Source organism: Coregonus lavaretus (genome assembly GCF_964263955.1).
Source record: "Coregonus lavaretus genome assembly, chromosome: 8".
NCBI classification, from domain to species: domain Eukaryota; kingdom Metazoa; phylum Chordata; class Actinopteri; order Salmoniformes; family Salmonidae; genus Coregonus; species Coregonus lavaretus.
In genome coordinates, this window is record NC_139995.1 from 54758852 (window position 1) to 54776681 (window position 17830).

General features: G+C 45.0%; 1 protein-coding gene across 1 annotated transcript in view; it reads right to left on the reverse strand.

The window, feature by feature from the left end:
* The window catches only part of LOC311134096 (protein phosphatase 1 regulatory subunit 1A-like), a gene marked incomplete at both ends in the record, with an annotated part of 66712 nt that overhangs the window by 31043 nt on the left and 17839 nt on the right, over positions 1-17830 (reverse strand). The window contains one exon of the mRNA XM_084167685.1: positions 10391-10451. Coding sequence (XP_084023811.1) covers positions 10391-10451 — 61 coding nt within the window. The remainder of the gene's footprint in view (positions 1-10390; positions 10452-17830) is intronic.

A 17830-nucleotide genomic window follows, 5' to 3' on the forward strand; every position in this document is an offset into this window, starting at 1 on the left:
GACAGACTTCTGGGCGATTTTCAACCTGACTGAAATCGCCCCAAAGGGGGGGGGGGGGGCATTTGAAGCACGACTTTAGCCTGATTGGACATTTAGTGGCAGTGTGGCACACTGTGGCAGATCAGACGTCTAGATTACAACACTGATAACTACTGTTGCCGTGATATAATTGATTAGAAAAAAAATCCCTTCCTTTTCCCGTTTGGCAGTGCGTCGCCCATATCGCCCTATTGAACACACCGCCCCTGCTTCTTGCCTTGTCTCTCAGATCTCTCTCTCTCTCTCTCTCTCTTTGTCTCTCTCTCTTTGTCTCTCTCTCTGTCTCCCTCTCTCTCTCTCTCTCTCCCCCTCTCTCTCTCTCTCTCTCTCTCTCTCTCCCCCTCTCTCTCTCTCTCTCTCTCTCTCTCTCTCTCTGTCTCCCTCTCTCTCTCTCTCTCTCTCTCTCTCTCTCTCTCTCTCTCTCTCTCTCTCTCTCTCTCTCTCTCTCTCTCCCCTCTCTCTCTCTCTCTCTCTCGACTGACAGGCATCCAGCTACAGCTCACTGTAATACAGACATCAGAGGAGTGGTGTGTGTGTGTGTGTATGTGCCTGTGTGTGTGTGTATGTGCCTGTGTGTGTGTGTGTGTGTATGTGCCTGTGTGTGTGTGTGTGTGTGTAGTACGGAACTGTTCTTTGTCTTCAGGGAGAAAATCAAAGACTCAGATAATCTCCTGTGAATCTCTTGGGAGAAAAATCCATAAGAACAAAGACAGAAAATAGAGAATTGTATAAATAACTATTACAATGACTAAGCAACATTTACTATAACACAACCACCACACAACCACCACACAACCACCACACAACCACCACACAACCACCACACAACCACCACACAACCACCACACAACCACCACACAACCACCACACAACCACCACACAACCACCACACAACCACCACACAACCACCACACAACCACCACACAACCACCACACAACCACCACACAACCACCACACAACCACCACACAACCACCACACAACCACCACACAACCACCACACAACCACCACACAACCACCACACAACCACCACACAACCACCACACAAACACACACACACACACACAATCTCTCTCTCTCTGAACTCTGATATTACACAGGTACTTAAGGAGTAGGAGAAGGGGTTTGCTAGTTTGTTCTCATGTAACGAAAATGTGGCATATTTTTAGGAATAATTTTATAAAGACATAAGTTCCCTGAGAACTAAAATGGAAAATACAATGTTAGAACCCTCTTATATATGTAACCTGTACTCAAACGAGGAGCTGTCTGTGGCAGAAGTTAAGAAGGTGATTGACGCTGCCTCCTCTCCTTGTTCGGGCAGGCTTCGGCGTTCATCGTCACCGGCCTTCTAGCCACTGCCGCTCCTCATCTCATCATTGCATTTGTTTTGTCTTGTTTATTACACACACCTGGTTCATATCCCCTCATCAGTACCTGTATAAGTATTCCTTCTGCCCCCCTTGTCTTTGTGTGTGATTGTTTATTGTGGAGTTTATTATAGCTCGGTGGAGCTATTGTATTTTGTCTCGCCGGGATATTCACCCATGTGCCTTGTTTTCTCCATTGTGCCGTATTTACCACACTGGAGTGTTTTACACATTGCTGCGTACCGCTGTTTTACCGAATAAACCAATTATTCTGTGATTTACCCTCCTGTGCCTGACTCCGTCTAAATCACCCGCCACAGAATCACACACCCAACAGCATGGAGTCAGCAGGAAACGGGAATATGCCTGGAGTCGTGGAGCAGGTCCGGGAGCATTCCAACATGCTAGCCAGCTTGGGCAAAGCGATGGATCGGGTTCTCCAGGTCATCCAACGCCTGGATAGGAGAGGACCCGACCCTTCGGGAACAGCTGAGCGACCGGATCCAGCCACCCACACTCCAGCACCCAGAGGGATTCACCTATCCCGACCGAGGGATTCCTCCTGCAGCTGGACCTCTATTTTTCCACCATCAACCCAGCTCCCTCGGAGCGGGAGAAGGTGTCCGCACTCGTCTCCTGCTTCTCGGGGAAAGCCCTGGAGTGGGTCAACGCGGTCTGGAGTGAAGGAGGAGATGCGTTGGACAACTACGGGGTGTTCGCTCGCCTCTTCCGGGCAGTCTTCGATCATCCCCCCGAAGTAAGAGAGGCCGGCAAGTGCCTGGTCCATCTTAGGCAGGGGACGAGGACCGTGCAAGACTTTGCCCTGGAGTTTAGAACTCTAGTGGCGGGGTCTGGGTGGAACGAGCAGGCCCTCATCGACCACTTCCGGTGCAGCCTGCGGGAGGACTTCCGAAGGGAGCTAGCCTGCTGGGATACCACGTTGACCTTCAACCAGCTAGTGGACATGGCCATCCAGTTGGACAACCTTTTGGCTTCCAGAGGACGTTCTGGAAGGGGCCTGCCAGTTTCACCCCCCTGCCACCCGGATCACGTGCCGAAGGAGCTGGGTGGTGCAGCGATCCGGGAGAACGGAGGACAACAGATCCAGTGTCACTCTTCTGGCAAGAGAGGACATTCTGCTGCACGCTGTCGTCAGCATTGTTCTGGGTTTGGAGGCGGCAGGCAGGGCACTCTCGTGTCACCCTAGGTAGCGCAAACCCACACTCGTTCAGAGCCCTCTGCTGCGTACTTCACCATACACGTCAACTTCCCTGAGCACAAGATAGTTCCCCAGTGTAAGGCACTGGTCGATTCAGGCGCAGCTGGGAACTTTATGGACAGGTCTTTAGCTAATAGGTTATGTATCTTATTGGTTCCCCTACCCATTCCATTTCCCATCAAAGCACTTGACAGTCAACCATTAGGGTCAGGTTTTGTTAGGGAGGTTACAGCACCAGTCACAATGATTATGTAGGAAACCCATAGGGAGCAAATCACTTTTTATATTATTGAATCCCCTAATTTCCCTGTTGTGTTGGGTCATCCCTGACTCTCACTACACGACCCCACCTTTTCATGGCCGCAGAGGGTTCTCACGGAATGGTCATGAGAGTGTCAGGGTAGGTGTCTAGCTGTTTCCGTTGGTGCAACCACAGTGGAAAGTCCAGACACTACCTCCACTGTGCGCATTCCCCCTTGAATACTTAGACTTAGTGCACACGTTTTCCAAAATGCAGGCGATCAAATAACCACCTCATCGGGCGGGGGATTGCGTGATAAACCTCTGGTAAGATGCTGTGCCTCCAAAGAGTCATGTCTATCCCCTGTCGCAGGCTGAAACGGAGGCAATTGAGACATACGTCTCCGAGTCCCTGCGCCAGGGGTTCATACGTCCCTCCACTTCACCTGCCTCCTCTAGTTTATTTTTTTTTGTGAAGAAGAAGGACGGAGGTCTGCACCCTTGCATTGATTACTGGGAACTTAATCAAACTATCATTCGCTATAGTTACCCTCTACCCCTCATCTCCTCTGTTATAGAATCAATGCATGGGGCGCGCTTCTTCACGAAATTAGATCTCCGGAGTGCGTACAACCTGGTGCGTGTCTGGGAGGGGGACGAGTGGAAGACAGCATTCAGCACAACCATGGAACATTACGAATATCTGGTGATGCCGTACAGGTTGATGAATGCTCGTCTTCCAGTCCTTTGTGAACGAGGTGTTTCGGGACATGCTTGGTCACGGTGTGGTGGTCTACATCGATGACATTCTGGTGTATTCCACTACGTGCGCCGACCGTGTGTCACTGGTTCGCAGAGTGCTGGGCCGACTGTTGGAACATGACCTTTATGCCAAGGCAGAAAAGTGTCTGTTTTTCCAACAGTACGTCTCCTTCCTCGGATACGCATTATCACCTCAGGTGTGGAGATGGAGGGCGACTGCATTTCAGCCGTGCGTAATTGGCTGACTCCAACCACGGTAAAGGAGGTGCAGTGCTTTATTGGCTTTGCCAATAACTATCAGAGGTTTGTCCGGTGCTTTGGCAAGGTCGCAGCTCCCATCACCTCTCTGTTGAAGGGTGGGCCATCCCGGCTCCGCTGGTCTGCTGAGGCTGACAGGGCTTTCAGTAACCTGAGGGCTCTGTTCACCACAGCCCCGGTACTGCCCCATCCCGATCCATCATTACTGTTCGTAGTGGAGGTGGATGTGTCCGAGGTAGGGATAAGCGCTGTCCTATCTCAATGCTCGGGCACTCCACCCAAGCTCCGCCCCTGTGCCTTCTTCTCTAAGACGCTCAGCCCGACGGAACAGAACTACGACGTTGGTGATTGGGAGCTGTTGGCTGTTGTCAGAGCCCTGACCATGTGGAGGCACTGGCTCGAGGGGACGAAACACCCTTTCCTCATCTGGACTGGAACCCTCGCCAGGCCAGGTGGGCCTTGTTCTTCACCCAGTTTGATTTCACGTTGTCATACATACCAGGTACGAAGAACGTGAAGGCACGGCTGTACGACACAGAGGAGAGGCCCATAGACAACACCCCCATACTCCCGGCCTCCTGCATTGGGGCGCCGGTAGTGTGGGCGGTGGACGCGGACATAGAGCGGGCGTTACGCACAGAGCCATCTCCACCTCAGTGCCCAGCTGGGCTGCAGTACATGCCATTTCTTGTCCGTGATCGTCTGATCTATTGGGCACACACGTCCCACTCCTCTGGTCACCCAGGTATCGGCTGAACAGTGTGCTTCCTGACCGGGAAGTACTGGTGGCCTACCTTGGCTAAGGGCGTGAGGGTGTATGTCTCCTCCTGCTTGGTGTGCGCCCAGAGTAAGGCACCTCCCAGCGTGTAAGTTACATCCCTTACTAGTTCCACAATGGCCATGGTCCCATTTGTCAATTGACTTTCTCACTGAAACACCACCATCCTATCGTTGTGGACCGCTTTTCTAAAGCCTGCCGCCTCCTTCCTCTGCCCGGTCTCCCCACGGCCCAGCAAACGGCGGAAGCCCTGTTTACTCACATCTTCCGGCACTACGGGGTGCCAGAAGACATAGTGTCTGACCGGCGTCCCCAGTTTACATCCAGGGTCTGGAAGGCATTCATGGAACGTCTGGGGGTCTCGGTCAGCCTGACCTCTGGGTTTCACCTCGAGTCTAATGGGCAGGTGGAATGGGTAAATCAGGATGTGGGTAGGTTCCTGCGGTCCTACTGCCAGAACTCTCTCCGCCACTGCTCCACTAACCTAACTCCCTTTCAATGTGTCTTAGGGTATCAGCCGGTTCTGGCACTGTGGCATCAGAGCCAGACCGAAGCTCCTGCGGTGGACGACTGGTTTCGGCGCGCGGAGGAGACGTGGAACGCTGCCCACATCCACGTCCACCTCCAGCGCACCGCGCGTTGCCAGAAAGCCAACTCTAGTAGTGAGGCCCTGGTCTTTGTACCGGGTGACCGGGTCTGGCTCTCGACCCAGAATCTGCCCCTCCGCCTGCCCTGCCGCAAGTTGAGCCCGCGGTTTGTGGGGCCGTTCAAAGTCCTGAGGAGAATAAATTAGGTTACGTATAGTTTACTACTCCCTCCTGTTTACCGTATTAACCCCTCGTTTCATGTGTCTCTCCTCAGGCCGATGGTGGCTGGTCCGCTCCAGGAGTCTGAGGTGCGGGAGGTCCCTCTGCCCCCTCTGGACATCGAGGGGGCCCCGGCGTACTCCGTCCGTTCCATCCTGGATTCGAGGCGTCGGGTGGGGGGCCTTCAGTACCTCGTGGAGTGGGAGGGGTACGGTCCGGAGGAGCGGTGCTGGGTCCCAGTGAGGGATGTCCTCGATCCCTCCCTGTTGCGGGATTTCCACCGTCGCCATCCAGCTCGCCGTGCTCCGCGTCCTCCTGGCCGTCCCCGAGGCCGGTGTCAGCGCACTGCTGGAGCTGCGCGTCAAGGGTAGGGGTACTGTCACGACTTCCTCCGAAGCTGCCTCATTTCCTTGTTCGGGCAGGCTTCGGCATTCGTCGTCACCAGCCTTCTAGCCACTGCCGCTCATCATCTCATCATTCCATTTGTTTTGTCTTGTTTATTACACACACCTGGTTCATATCCCCTCATCAGTACCTGTATAAGTATTATCTCTGCCCCCCTTGTCTTTGTGTGTGATTGTTTATTGTGGAGGAGAGTATAGCTCGGTGGAGCTATTGTATTTTGTATCGCCGGGATATTCACCCGTGTGCCTTGTTTTCTCCAGTGACCTGTACTTACCGCACTGGAGTGTTTTACGCATTGCTGTGCACTGCTGTCTTACCGAATAAACCATTTATTCTGTGATTTACCCTCCTGCGCCTGACTCCGTCCAAATCACCCGCCACATCGTAAATCCAGAGCCTGTATAGATCATATCTTCTTGGTCTGTACAATAATCAGAAATGGATTACACGAAGATAAGCCTACTTTTGCATGTTTCATTAATTTCCAGAAAGCTTTTGATTTTGTAAATAGGGATATTTTAGCCTATAGTTTGTTAAAGACAGGGGTTGATGGGACATTTTAGCACGCAATCCAGTCTCTACAAAGTACCAATTGCTTGAGTGTGTGTAAATGAATATTGTACAGATTGGTTTCCCACACCCTCGGGTGTAAAACAAGGAGACCCTTATCACCGACTTTGTTTGCTATGTGTATAAATGATTTGGCAAAATAAATTAAACAGTTAAATATTGGAGTAAGATATGATGATGAAATGCTAAGTATCCTTTCATATGCTGATGATATTATTTTGATGGCAAAAACTGAACAAGACTTGCAGAACATGTTATTATGTGCAGTCAATTGGTGTAAAAGATGGAGACTCATGATCAACCAGACAAAAACACAGATAATGCATTTTAGAAAACCAGGTACTAAGAGAAGTGTTTTTCGGTTTTGTTTTGGTGAAGACATTCTTGAGTTTACTAGCGATTATAAATATTTGGGTATTTTTATTGATTAACATATTACCTTTCCATACGGAACATCTGCCCTGGCCGACTCAGCAAGAAGAGCTCTTGGGTGAGTTATAGGAAAATCAAAAACACTCAAAGATATTGGTTATGCTACGTATTCTAAACTGTATCAGACATGCGGGTGTCCTTTTCTGGACTATTCAGCAGGAATGGGGTCTTAAGAGGTATCTCAAAAATGAACATGTCCATAACAGAGCAGTATGTTACTTTTTAGGTGTCCACAAGTTTGCGCCTATACTTGCAATATCTGGGGACATGGGCTGGGAACCCTGCGGGGATAGATGGAATGCGTGTATGGTGAGACTTTGGAATAGACTGTTGGATATGCCAACTGCCAGAATAGCTAGTAAAGTTTTTAAATGGGATCTATCCATAGGGGGATCCTGGGCAACTGTTATGTCTGACCTTTTTCAACAGTCTGACTGTGAACATCTGTACGAAAACCAAATTAAGGGAGTCTTATGTCACTACTTCCTCCGAGGCTGCCTCCTCTCCTTGTTCGGGCAGGCTTTGCCGTTCGTCGTCCCCGGCCTTCTAGCCACTGCCGCTCCATATCTCATCATTCCATTTGTCTTGTCTTGTCAATTACACACACCTGGTTCATATCCCCTCATTAGTACATGTATAAGTGTTCCCTCTGCCCCCTTGTCCTTGTGGGTGATTGTTTATTTGTGAGAGTAGTGTAGCTCGGTGGAGCTACTCGTACCTTGTTATTGCCGGGGTAGATATTTCCCATGTGCCTGTTATTGTTGGAGCTACCTTTACCTTGTATTGCCAGGGTAGATTTTCCCCTGTGCCTGTTTCGTTTGTCGCTATCCAGCGCTATTTGTGTACGACGGAATAAACTCTGCATTCGGTGATTACCCTCCTGCGCCTGACTCCTTCTATCACACTCATCACAACATAGATATTATTAAAAAACAACTGTTGATGCAATATGAAAAAAAAAATGGGTGAAGGAGATGAATCATAAACCCAAATTGAGAACCTTTTGTTTGATTAAGGGTGAATTTGTGTGTGAGAGATGTATTATGTATAACCTACCTAAAAGCAAGAGATCACTATGTGCACAGGTAAGATCAGGGATATTGCCTCTGCGTATTGAAACAGGTTGGTATTGTGGTGAAATGGAGGAGGAAAGACTATGTAACTATTGTGACCTTGAAGAAATAGAGAATGAAACTCATTGTGTCCCTTCTACCACGATATACACTTGCTCTTACACCAGAAAGGACACCACATATACCCTGACATTATGTGGCTGAGCGTTGAGGAGAAACTGAAATGTTTTTTTGTCCATTGTGTATTTCCGTTTGCGGAATATTTAGATAAAGCCTGGAATAAAAGAAAAAGGTCTTCCTATCATTAAATTGTAAAAATATTTAGCTTCTATGTGGTAAATGGTACGTGTGTACATAGATTGTGTATAGGCTTGTCTCCCATATGAATCTTCTCTTTGTGCCAGGCTGGGTTCATTTTTCTGTTTTTATCTATCTGTATATGTTATGTATGTATGTATGTATGTATGTATGTATGTATGTATGTATGTATGTATGTATGTATGTATGTATGTATATTATCTTACTACTCGAGGGATATAATTATTGTTTGAATAACCTTAATAATTATTATGTATTGATTTTTACCTTACATTTGTTCACTCTTTATGCAATGTGCAATGCAGAGAACACCAGAAGAAGAATTATCACTGAATTACCACAGTGAATTATTGTAATGTTTGTTTATGTGTCAATCATCCCATTGGGGGATGGGTTGCCAATTGACGATTTCACACAAAAATAAACAATAATTTATTTGTTCATGCAGAATAGGCTCTGAATGTCAACAACAGGAATCAGGCCAGAGGTGTCCCACTCTCTTAGCACACCAGGGGGAAGAGAGAGACAGAGAGAGACAGGGGAGAGGAGAGGAGAGGAGAGGAGAGGAGAGGAGAGGAGAGGAGAGGAGAGGAGAGGAGAGGAGAGGAGAGGAGAGGAGAGGAGAGGAGAGGAGAGGAGAGGAGAGGAGAGGAGATATCCCACTGGGAGAAGAGAGGGATACGTTTGGTTCCTAATGTCAGGAAGGACAGCAATAATAGAGCCATATGAGGATTAGGGGGTTAGTTCCTATGGTAAGAAAGGACAGAAGGACAGATAGACTAGAGCCAGAAGGGGCTGGGGAACCTAGATTCAGTAGTCAGTGAGGATAGGAAGCACCAAGTGGGAGTACGGACACACTACATTATGGATATGGAAATGACATGCTGTACATGCTGTATGTATGATGCAGATCTAACCATGGCAACCTGGACATCTTATGTCACTCAGTAGGAGTAAAAAGGTAGGAGTGTATAATATAAAGGTAGGAGGTTAGGGGATGTATAATATAAAGGTAGGAGGTTAGGGGATGTATAATATAAAGGTAGGAGGTTAGGGGATGTATAATATAAAGGTAGGAGGTTAGGGGATGTATAATATAAAGGTAGGAGGTTAGGGGATGTATAATATAAAGGTAGGAGGTTAGGGGATGTATAATATAAAGGTAGGAGGTTAGGGGATGTATAATATAAAGGTAGGAGGTTAGGGGGTGTATAATATAAAGGTAGGAGGTTAGGGGATGTATAATATAAAGGTAGGAGGTTAGGGGATGTATAATATAAAGGTAGGAGGTTAGGGGATGTATAATATAAAGGTAGGAGGTTAGGGGGTGTATAATATAAAGGTAGGAGGTTAGGGGATGTATAATATAAAGGTAGGAGGTTAGGGGATGTATAATATAAAGGTAGGAGGCTAGGGGATGTATAATATAAAGGTAGGAGGTTAGGGGATGTATAATATAGAGGTAGGAGGTTAGGGGATGTATAATATAAAGGTAGGAGGTTAGGGGATGTATAATATAAAGGTAGGAGGTTAGGGGATGTATAATATAAAGGTAGGAGGCTAGGGGATGTATAATATAAAGGTAGGAGGTTAGGGGATGTATAATATAACTAGATTATAATACATAATAAATTGCTTCACTGTGCATCTGCCTCTGCATTGCTGCTCTTTGGAGTTTTACGCTGAGTACTTTTTACTTTGTGATGACTGCTGATATTAAAGGGCTTTCTAAATACATTTGATTGATTGATCCGCTGCCAGTGGACCAGTAGACGGAAGACGGGCAGAAGACACTATAGTAGGCCTATTTATTAATGGACACTATAGTAGTCCTATGTATTAATGGACACTATAGTAGGCCTATGTATTAATGGACACTATAGTAGTCCTATGTATTAAAGGACACTATAGTAGTCCTATGTATTAAAGGACACTATAGTAGTCCTATGTATTAATGGACACTATAGTAGTCCTATGTATTAATGGACACTATAATAGTCCTATGTATTAATGGACACTATAATAGTCCTATGTATTAAAGGACACTATAGTAGTCCTATGTATTAATGGACACTATAATAGTCCTATGTATTAAAGTGAATGCGATACTATTCAGTTACCTGGAGAAGACTGGTCACTAGATGCTACCAGGGTAGCAGGGGTGGGCCGACGTCTTCTGATCTGAAGAGAAACAGACGGAACTGCCATCAGTATTCAAGAAATCAAGAAAAAGTAAAGTAAGAAACCAAGAAAAACACAATAAGATTTTGTGCTGGTGGTGTTTGCTTTGAATTAAGATGTGTTGTGAGGTTCAAGAAGACTCCAACAACCGTATTGCACCCACACGAACAGCTCACCTCATCCTCAACTCCCTCAGTTTCACACACACACACACACACACACACACACACACACACGCACACACACACACACACACGCACACACACAGCAGCAGCAGTTCTGAGCTGTAGCTGCCAGCCTTGCTGAGTAAGGACGAAAGACATGTGAGGTCCAATCCTACTGTTTCTAAATGCTGAAATCTGCAATTACAAAACAGTCTAGTCTGCTTTCTGTTCACAGCCAGTATCCCACACAGTGTTATTTATGCGTATCCTGTACTGGAGTGACAAAGACAGTCAGCACCTTGATGATAGTTTTACAGCCAGACTTAGTAGGCTTCTTCCCCTGTTATCACTATTAAATATAGCCTACAGGTAAGAAGGAAGACAAGATGGCATTCACAAAACAACACAGTTGCAAAACTCCTAACCCAACCGAGGTTGAGTTGCAAAACAGCCTACACACAGAAACAAGCAATTGAGGCTGCGTTTACACAGGCAGCCAAATTCTGATGTTTTTATTGGCAAAAGAGCTGATCCGATTGGTCAAAATATCATAATTGGGCAACCAGTGTAAACGCAGCCTTTGTGATCTTTGAAATGCATATGTTACCACTAAAGAAAATGCTTCCCTAATAAGAGTTGTTGGCAGTTGATGTTATTCTTCAATAACACAGACCCCAAAGCAAATCAAGGGGAGAAAAATATATGTATTCAAAGAGAACAAATCATAGTTGTTATGCTGGAAAGTAGATTGTAAAGTGAGGGAAAAAAGTATTTGAGCCCCTGCTGATTTTGTACGTTTGCCCACTGACAAAGAAATTATCAGTCTATAATTTTAATGGTAGGTTTATTTAAACAGAGAGACAGAATATCAACAAAATAATCCAGAAAAACGCATGTCAAAAATGTTATAAATTGATTTGCATTTTAATGAGGGAAATAAGTATTTGACCCCCTCTCAATCAGAAAGATTTCTGGCTCCCAGGTGTTTTTTATACAGGTAACGAGCTGAGATTAGGAGTGCTCCTAATCTCAGCTCGTTACCTGTATAAAAGACACCTGTCCACAGAAGCAATCAATCAATCAGATTCCAAACTCTCCACCATGGCCAAGACCAAAGAGCTCTCCAAGGATGTCAGGGACAAGATTGTAGACCTACACAAGGCTGGAATGGGCTACAAGACCATCACCAAGCAGCTTGGTGAGAAGGTGACAACAGTTGGTGCGATTATTCGCAAATGGAAGAAACAAAAAAGAACTGTCAATCTCCCTCAGCCTGGGGCTCCATGCAAGATCTCACCTCGTGGAGTTGCAATGATCATGAGAACAGTCAGGAATCAGCCCAGAACTACACGGGAGGATCTTGTCAATGATCTCAAGGCAGCTGGGACCATGGTCACCAAGAACACAATTGGTAACACACTACGCCGTGAAGGACTGAAATCCTGCAGCGCCCGCAAGGTCCCCCTGCTCAAGAAAGCACATATACAGGCCCGTCTGAAGTTTGCCAATGAACATCTGAATGATTCAGAGGAGAACTGGGTGAAAGTGTTGTGGTCAGATGAGACCAAAATGGAGCTCTTTGGCATCAACTCAACTCGCCATGTTTGGAGGAGGAGGAATGCAGCCTATGACCCCAAGAACACCATCCCCACCTTCAAACATGGAGGTGGAAACATTATGCTTTGGGGGTGTTTTTCTGCTAAGGGGACAGGACAACTTCACAGCATCAAAGGGACGATAGACGGGGCCATGTACCGTCAAATCATGGGTGAGAACCTCCTTCCCTCAGCCAGGGCATTGAAAATGGGTCGTGGATGGGTATTCCAGCATGACAATGACCCAAAACACACGGCCAAGGCAACAAAGGAGTGGCTCAAGAAGAAGCACTTCAGCCTAGCGAGTCTCCAGACCTTAATCCCATAGAAAATCTGTGGAGGGAGCTGAAGGTTCGAGTTGCCAAACGTCAGCCTCAAAACCTTAATGACTTGGAGAAGATCTGCAAAGAGGAGTGGGACAAAATCCCTCCTGAGATGTGTGCAAACCTGGTGGCCAACTACAAGAAACGTCTGACCTCTGTGATTGCCAACAAGGGTTTTGCCACCAAGTACTAAGTCATGTTTTGCAGAGGGGTCAAATACTTATTTCCCTCATTAAAATGCAAATCAATTTATAACATTTTTGACATGCGGTTTTTCTGGATTTTTTTGTTGTTATTCTGTCTCTCACTGTTCAAATAAACCTACTATTAAAAGTATAGACCGATCATGTCTTTGTCAGTGGGCAAATGCACAAAATCAACAGGGGATCAAATACTTTTTTCCCTCACTGTATACAGTGGGGGAAAAAAGTATTTAGTCAGCCACCAATTGTGCAAGTTCTCCCACTTAAAAAGATGAGAGAGGCCTGTAATTTTCATCATAGGTACACGTCAACTATGACAGACAAAATTAGAAAAAAAAATCCAGAGAATCACATTGTAGGATTTTTAATGAATTTATTTGCAAATTATGGTGTAAAATAAGTATTTGGTCAATAACAAAAGTTTCTCAATAATTTGTTATATACCCTTTGTTGGCAATGACACAGGTCAAACGTTTTCTGTAAGTCTTCACAAGGTTTTCACACACTGTTGCTGGTATTTTGGCCCATTCCTCCAAGCAGATCTCCTCTAGAGCAGTGATGTTTTGGGGCTGTCGCTGGGCAAAACAGACTTTCAACTCCCTCCAAAGATTTTCTATGGGGTTGAGATCTGGAGACTGGCTAGGCCACTCCAGGACCTTGAAATGCTTCTTACGAAGCCACTCCTTCATTTGCCCGGGCGGTGTGTTTGGGATCATTGTCATTCTGAAAGACCCAGCCACGTTTCATCTTCAATGCCCTTGCTGATGGAAGGAGGTTTTCATTCAAAATCTCACGATACATGGCCCCATTCATTCTTTCCTTTACACGGATCAGTCGTCCTGGTCCCTTTGCAGAAAAACAGCCCCAAAGCATGATGTTTCCACCCCCATGCTTCACAGTAGGTATGGTGTTCTATGGATGCAACTCAGCATTCTTTGTCCTCCAAACACGACGAGTTGAGTTTTTACCAAAAAGTTCTATTTTGGTTTCATCTGACCATATGACATTCTCCCAATCCTCTTCTGGATCATCCAAATGCACTCTAGCAAACTTCAGATGGGCCTGGACATGTACTGGCTTAAGCAGGGGGACACGTCTGGCACTGCAGGATTTGAGTCCCTGGCGACGTAGTGTGTTACTGATGGTAGGCTTTGTTACTTTGGTCCCAGCTCTCTGCAGGTCATTCACTAGGTCCCCCCGTGTGGTTCTGGGATTTTTGCTCACCGTTCTTGTGATCATTTTGACCCCACGGGGTGAGATCTTGCGTGGAGTCCCAGATCGAGGGAGATTATCAGTGGTCTTGTATGTCTTCCATTTCCTAATAATTGCTCCCACAGTTGATTTCTTCAAACCAAGCTGCTTACCTATTGCAGATTCAGTCTTCCCAGCCTGGTGCAGGTCTACAATTTAGTTTCTGATGTCCTTTGACAGCTCTTTGGTCTTGGCCATAGTGGAGTTTGGAGTGTGACTGTTTGAGGTTGTGGACAGGTGTCTTTTATACTGATAACAAGTTCAAACAGGTGCCATTAATACAGGTAACTAGTGGAGGACAGAGGAGCATCTTAAAGAAGAAGCTACAGGTCTGTGAGAGCCAGAAATCTTGCTTGTTTGTAGGTGACCAAATACTTATTTTCCACCATAATTTGCAAATAAATTCATTAAAAATCCTACAATGTGATTTTCTGGATTTTTATTCCTCAATTTGTCTGTCATAGTTGACGTGTACCTATGATGAAAATTACAGGCCTCTCTCATCTTTTTAAGTGGGAGAACTTGCACAATTGGTGGCTGACTAAATACTTTTTTTCCCCACTGTATGTTAATTCTTCCCTGTCCTCAATGTTTCTCCACTGAACAAAGAGACAGGATTTAGTTTATAGCCTCAAGCCTAGCATGTGGCTGACCAATTATAATTCCTTGTAATAAAATTGGGCCAATGGCCAAATACCAAGTATCCCATTTCAGGCTCAACGTATAGACAATTTGGACCAATGAGAACTTGCCACATGTAGCTATGAGTCCCTGGTTGGAACCCCTACACAGATTCCAAACAGATGTTGAACTGAAAAACAACTATTTCCATTGATCGTTAATTCCCTCTTGACCTCTAGTCCTCTGCTTTGTGTATTTATCTTCAAATATTTTTGACTTCAAATAGTCTTGCTCTGCTTTCGATGTCATCTCCTTGATGACACACTGCTTACTAGTCAATGTTAGCTCCTTGATGACACACTGCTCACTAGTCAATGTTGTCTCCTTGATGACACACTGCTGCTCACTAGTCAATGTTGTCTCCTTGATGACACACTGCTGCTCACTAGTCAATGTTGTCTCCTTGATGACACACTGCTGCTCACTAGTCAATGTTATCTCCTTGATGACACCCTGCTCACTAGTCAATGTTAGCTCCTTGATGACACCCTGCTCACTAGTCAATGTTAGCTCCTTGATGACACACTGCTGATCATTAGTCAATGTTAGCTCCTTGATGACACACTGCTGCTCACTAGTCAATGTTATCTCCTTGATGACACACTGCTAGCTCACTAGTCAATGTTATCTCCTTGATGACACACTGCTAGCTCACTAGTCAATGTTATCTCCTTGATGACACACTGCTGCTCACTAGTCAATGTTAGCTCCTTGATGACACCCTGCTCACTAGTCAATGTTATCTCCTTGATGACACACTGCTGCTCACTAGTCAATGTTATCTCCTTGATGACACCCTGCTCACTAGTCAATGTTAGCTCCTTGATGACACCCTGCTCACTAGTCAATGTTAGCTCCTTGATGACACACTGCTGATCATTAGTCAATGTTAGCTCCTTGATGACACACTGCTGCTCACTAGTCAATGGTATCTCCTTGATGACACACTGCTCATTAGTCAATGTTATCTCCTTGATGACACACTGCTAGCTCACTAGTCAATGTTATCTCCTTGATGACACACTGCTTCCTAGTCAATGTTAGCTCCTTGAAGACACATTGCTGCTCACTAGTCAATGGTATCTCCTTGATGACACCCTGCTCACTAGTCAATGTTATCTCCTTGATGACACCCTGCTCACTAGTCAATGTTATCTCCTTGATGACACACTGCTGCTCACTAGTCATTTTATTTATTTATTACTTGCACCAAAGAAAACAAGTGATAAACAACAATACAGATTTTTAAAGAAATGGTGTGCAGGTTGGAAGCCCAAGGGCTGACATGAAAACCACACCACAAAAAAACAATATACAATACATGAGTACAAAAATAAAAAAGGTTTGTTAAAACAGATAACAAAACCTACTAATTATAAATGTAGAAATTATTATTATTCATTTGCTTTATGTGTGTGTGCATTTGTGCATGTGAGTGGGTGAGAGTTAGGCTGTATGGAGGAGATTACTGAGTAGTCAATGTTATCTCCTTGATGACACACTGCTGTTCAGTAGTCAATGTTATCTCCTTGATGACACACTGCTAATTGGGTATTCAGACCTAAAGAGGCTTAATTTCCTTTCACACACAGCCAGAGAAAGACTGTGTATAAGAAGCAACTTCTCTCTCTCTTTCTTTCGGTCTATCTTTCATACCAGATGCAGAGACTAGGAAAGCATATTTGGGTCAGTGAAAAGCACTGTATAAAACCCATGTATTTTTATTGCTATTAGAAGTGTCCCACTGGGCACACACTGGTTGAATCAACGTTGTTTCCACGTCATTTCAATAAAATGACATGGAACCAACGTGGAATAGACGTTGAATTGACGTCTGTGTCCAGTGAGGTCAGTGTTGTTTTCATGTATACAGGAACATTGCTCACCTCATATCCTGTCTGTCGAGGATATTAAAAGGTTTCTCTCTTTTGTGTGTTTGTGTCAATACCTTTTCATGTTCACCCACCTCACATCTTAAGAGCCACTCCAGTACCTCTCTCCTCAAGATTCCCTCCAGCCCTCCCCTACTCCTACTCATTCCATTGATATTCATCCAGCATGTGTGTGTGTCAATTTGTGTATGTTTATAGTGTGTGTGCTGAGTGATTACATTAACCTGTGCTTGTGTGTGTGTGTGTGTGTGTGTGTGTGTGTGTGTGTGTGTGTGTGTGTGTGTGTGTGTGTGTGTGTGTGTGTGTGTGTGTGTGTGTGTGTGTGTGTGTGTGTGTGTGTATGTGTGTGTGTGTGTGTGTGCACCATGGAGTTGGCTCACAAACACAATGAGTCTGTGCAGGACTGATGAAGCCTTCACTGATCACTCCGCTCACACACGCATACCATATCTTACCATACCATACCATAATACCATATCTTACCATACCTTAATACCATACCATACCATATCTTACCATACCATACCATAATACCATATCTTACCATACCTTAATACCATACCATATCTTACCATACCATAACCATAATACCATACCATATCTTACCATACCATAAACTTAATACCATACCATATCTTACCATACCATAACCTTAATACCATACCATATCTTACCATACCATACCATAATACCGTACCATATTTTACCATATTATAAACTTAAAACCATACCATATCTTACCATACCATAACCTTAATACCATACCATATCTTACCATACCATACCATAATACCATACCATATCTTACCATACCATAACCTTAATACCATACCATATCTTACCATACCATACCATACCATAATACCGTACCATATTTTACCATACCATAAACGTAATACCATACCATATCTTACCATACCATACCATAATACCATACCATATCTTACCATACCATACCATAATACCATACCATATAATTTACCATACCATAAACTTAATACCATACCATATCTTACCATACCATAACCTTAATACCATACCATATCTTACCATACCATACCATAATACCATACCATATCTTACCATACCATACCATAATACCATATCTTACCATACCTTAATACCATACCATACCATATCTTACCATACCATAACCTTAATACCATACCATATCTTACCATACCATAACCATAATACCATACCATATCTTACCATACCATAAACTTAATACCATACCATATCTTACCATACCATAACCTTAATACCATAC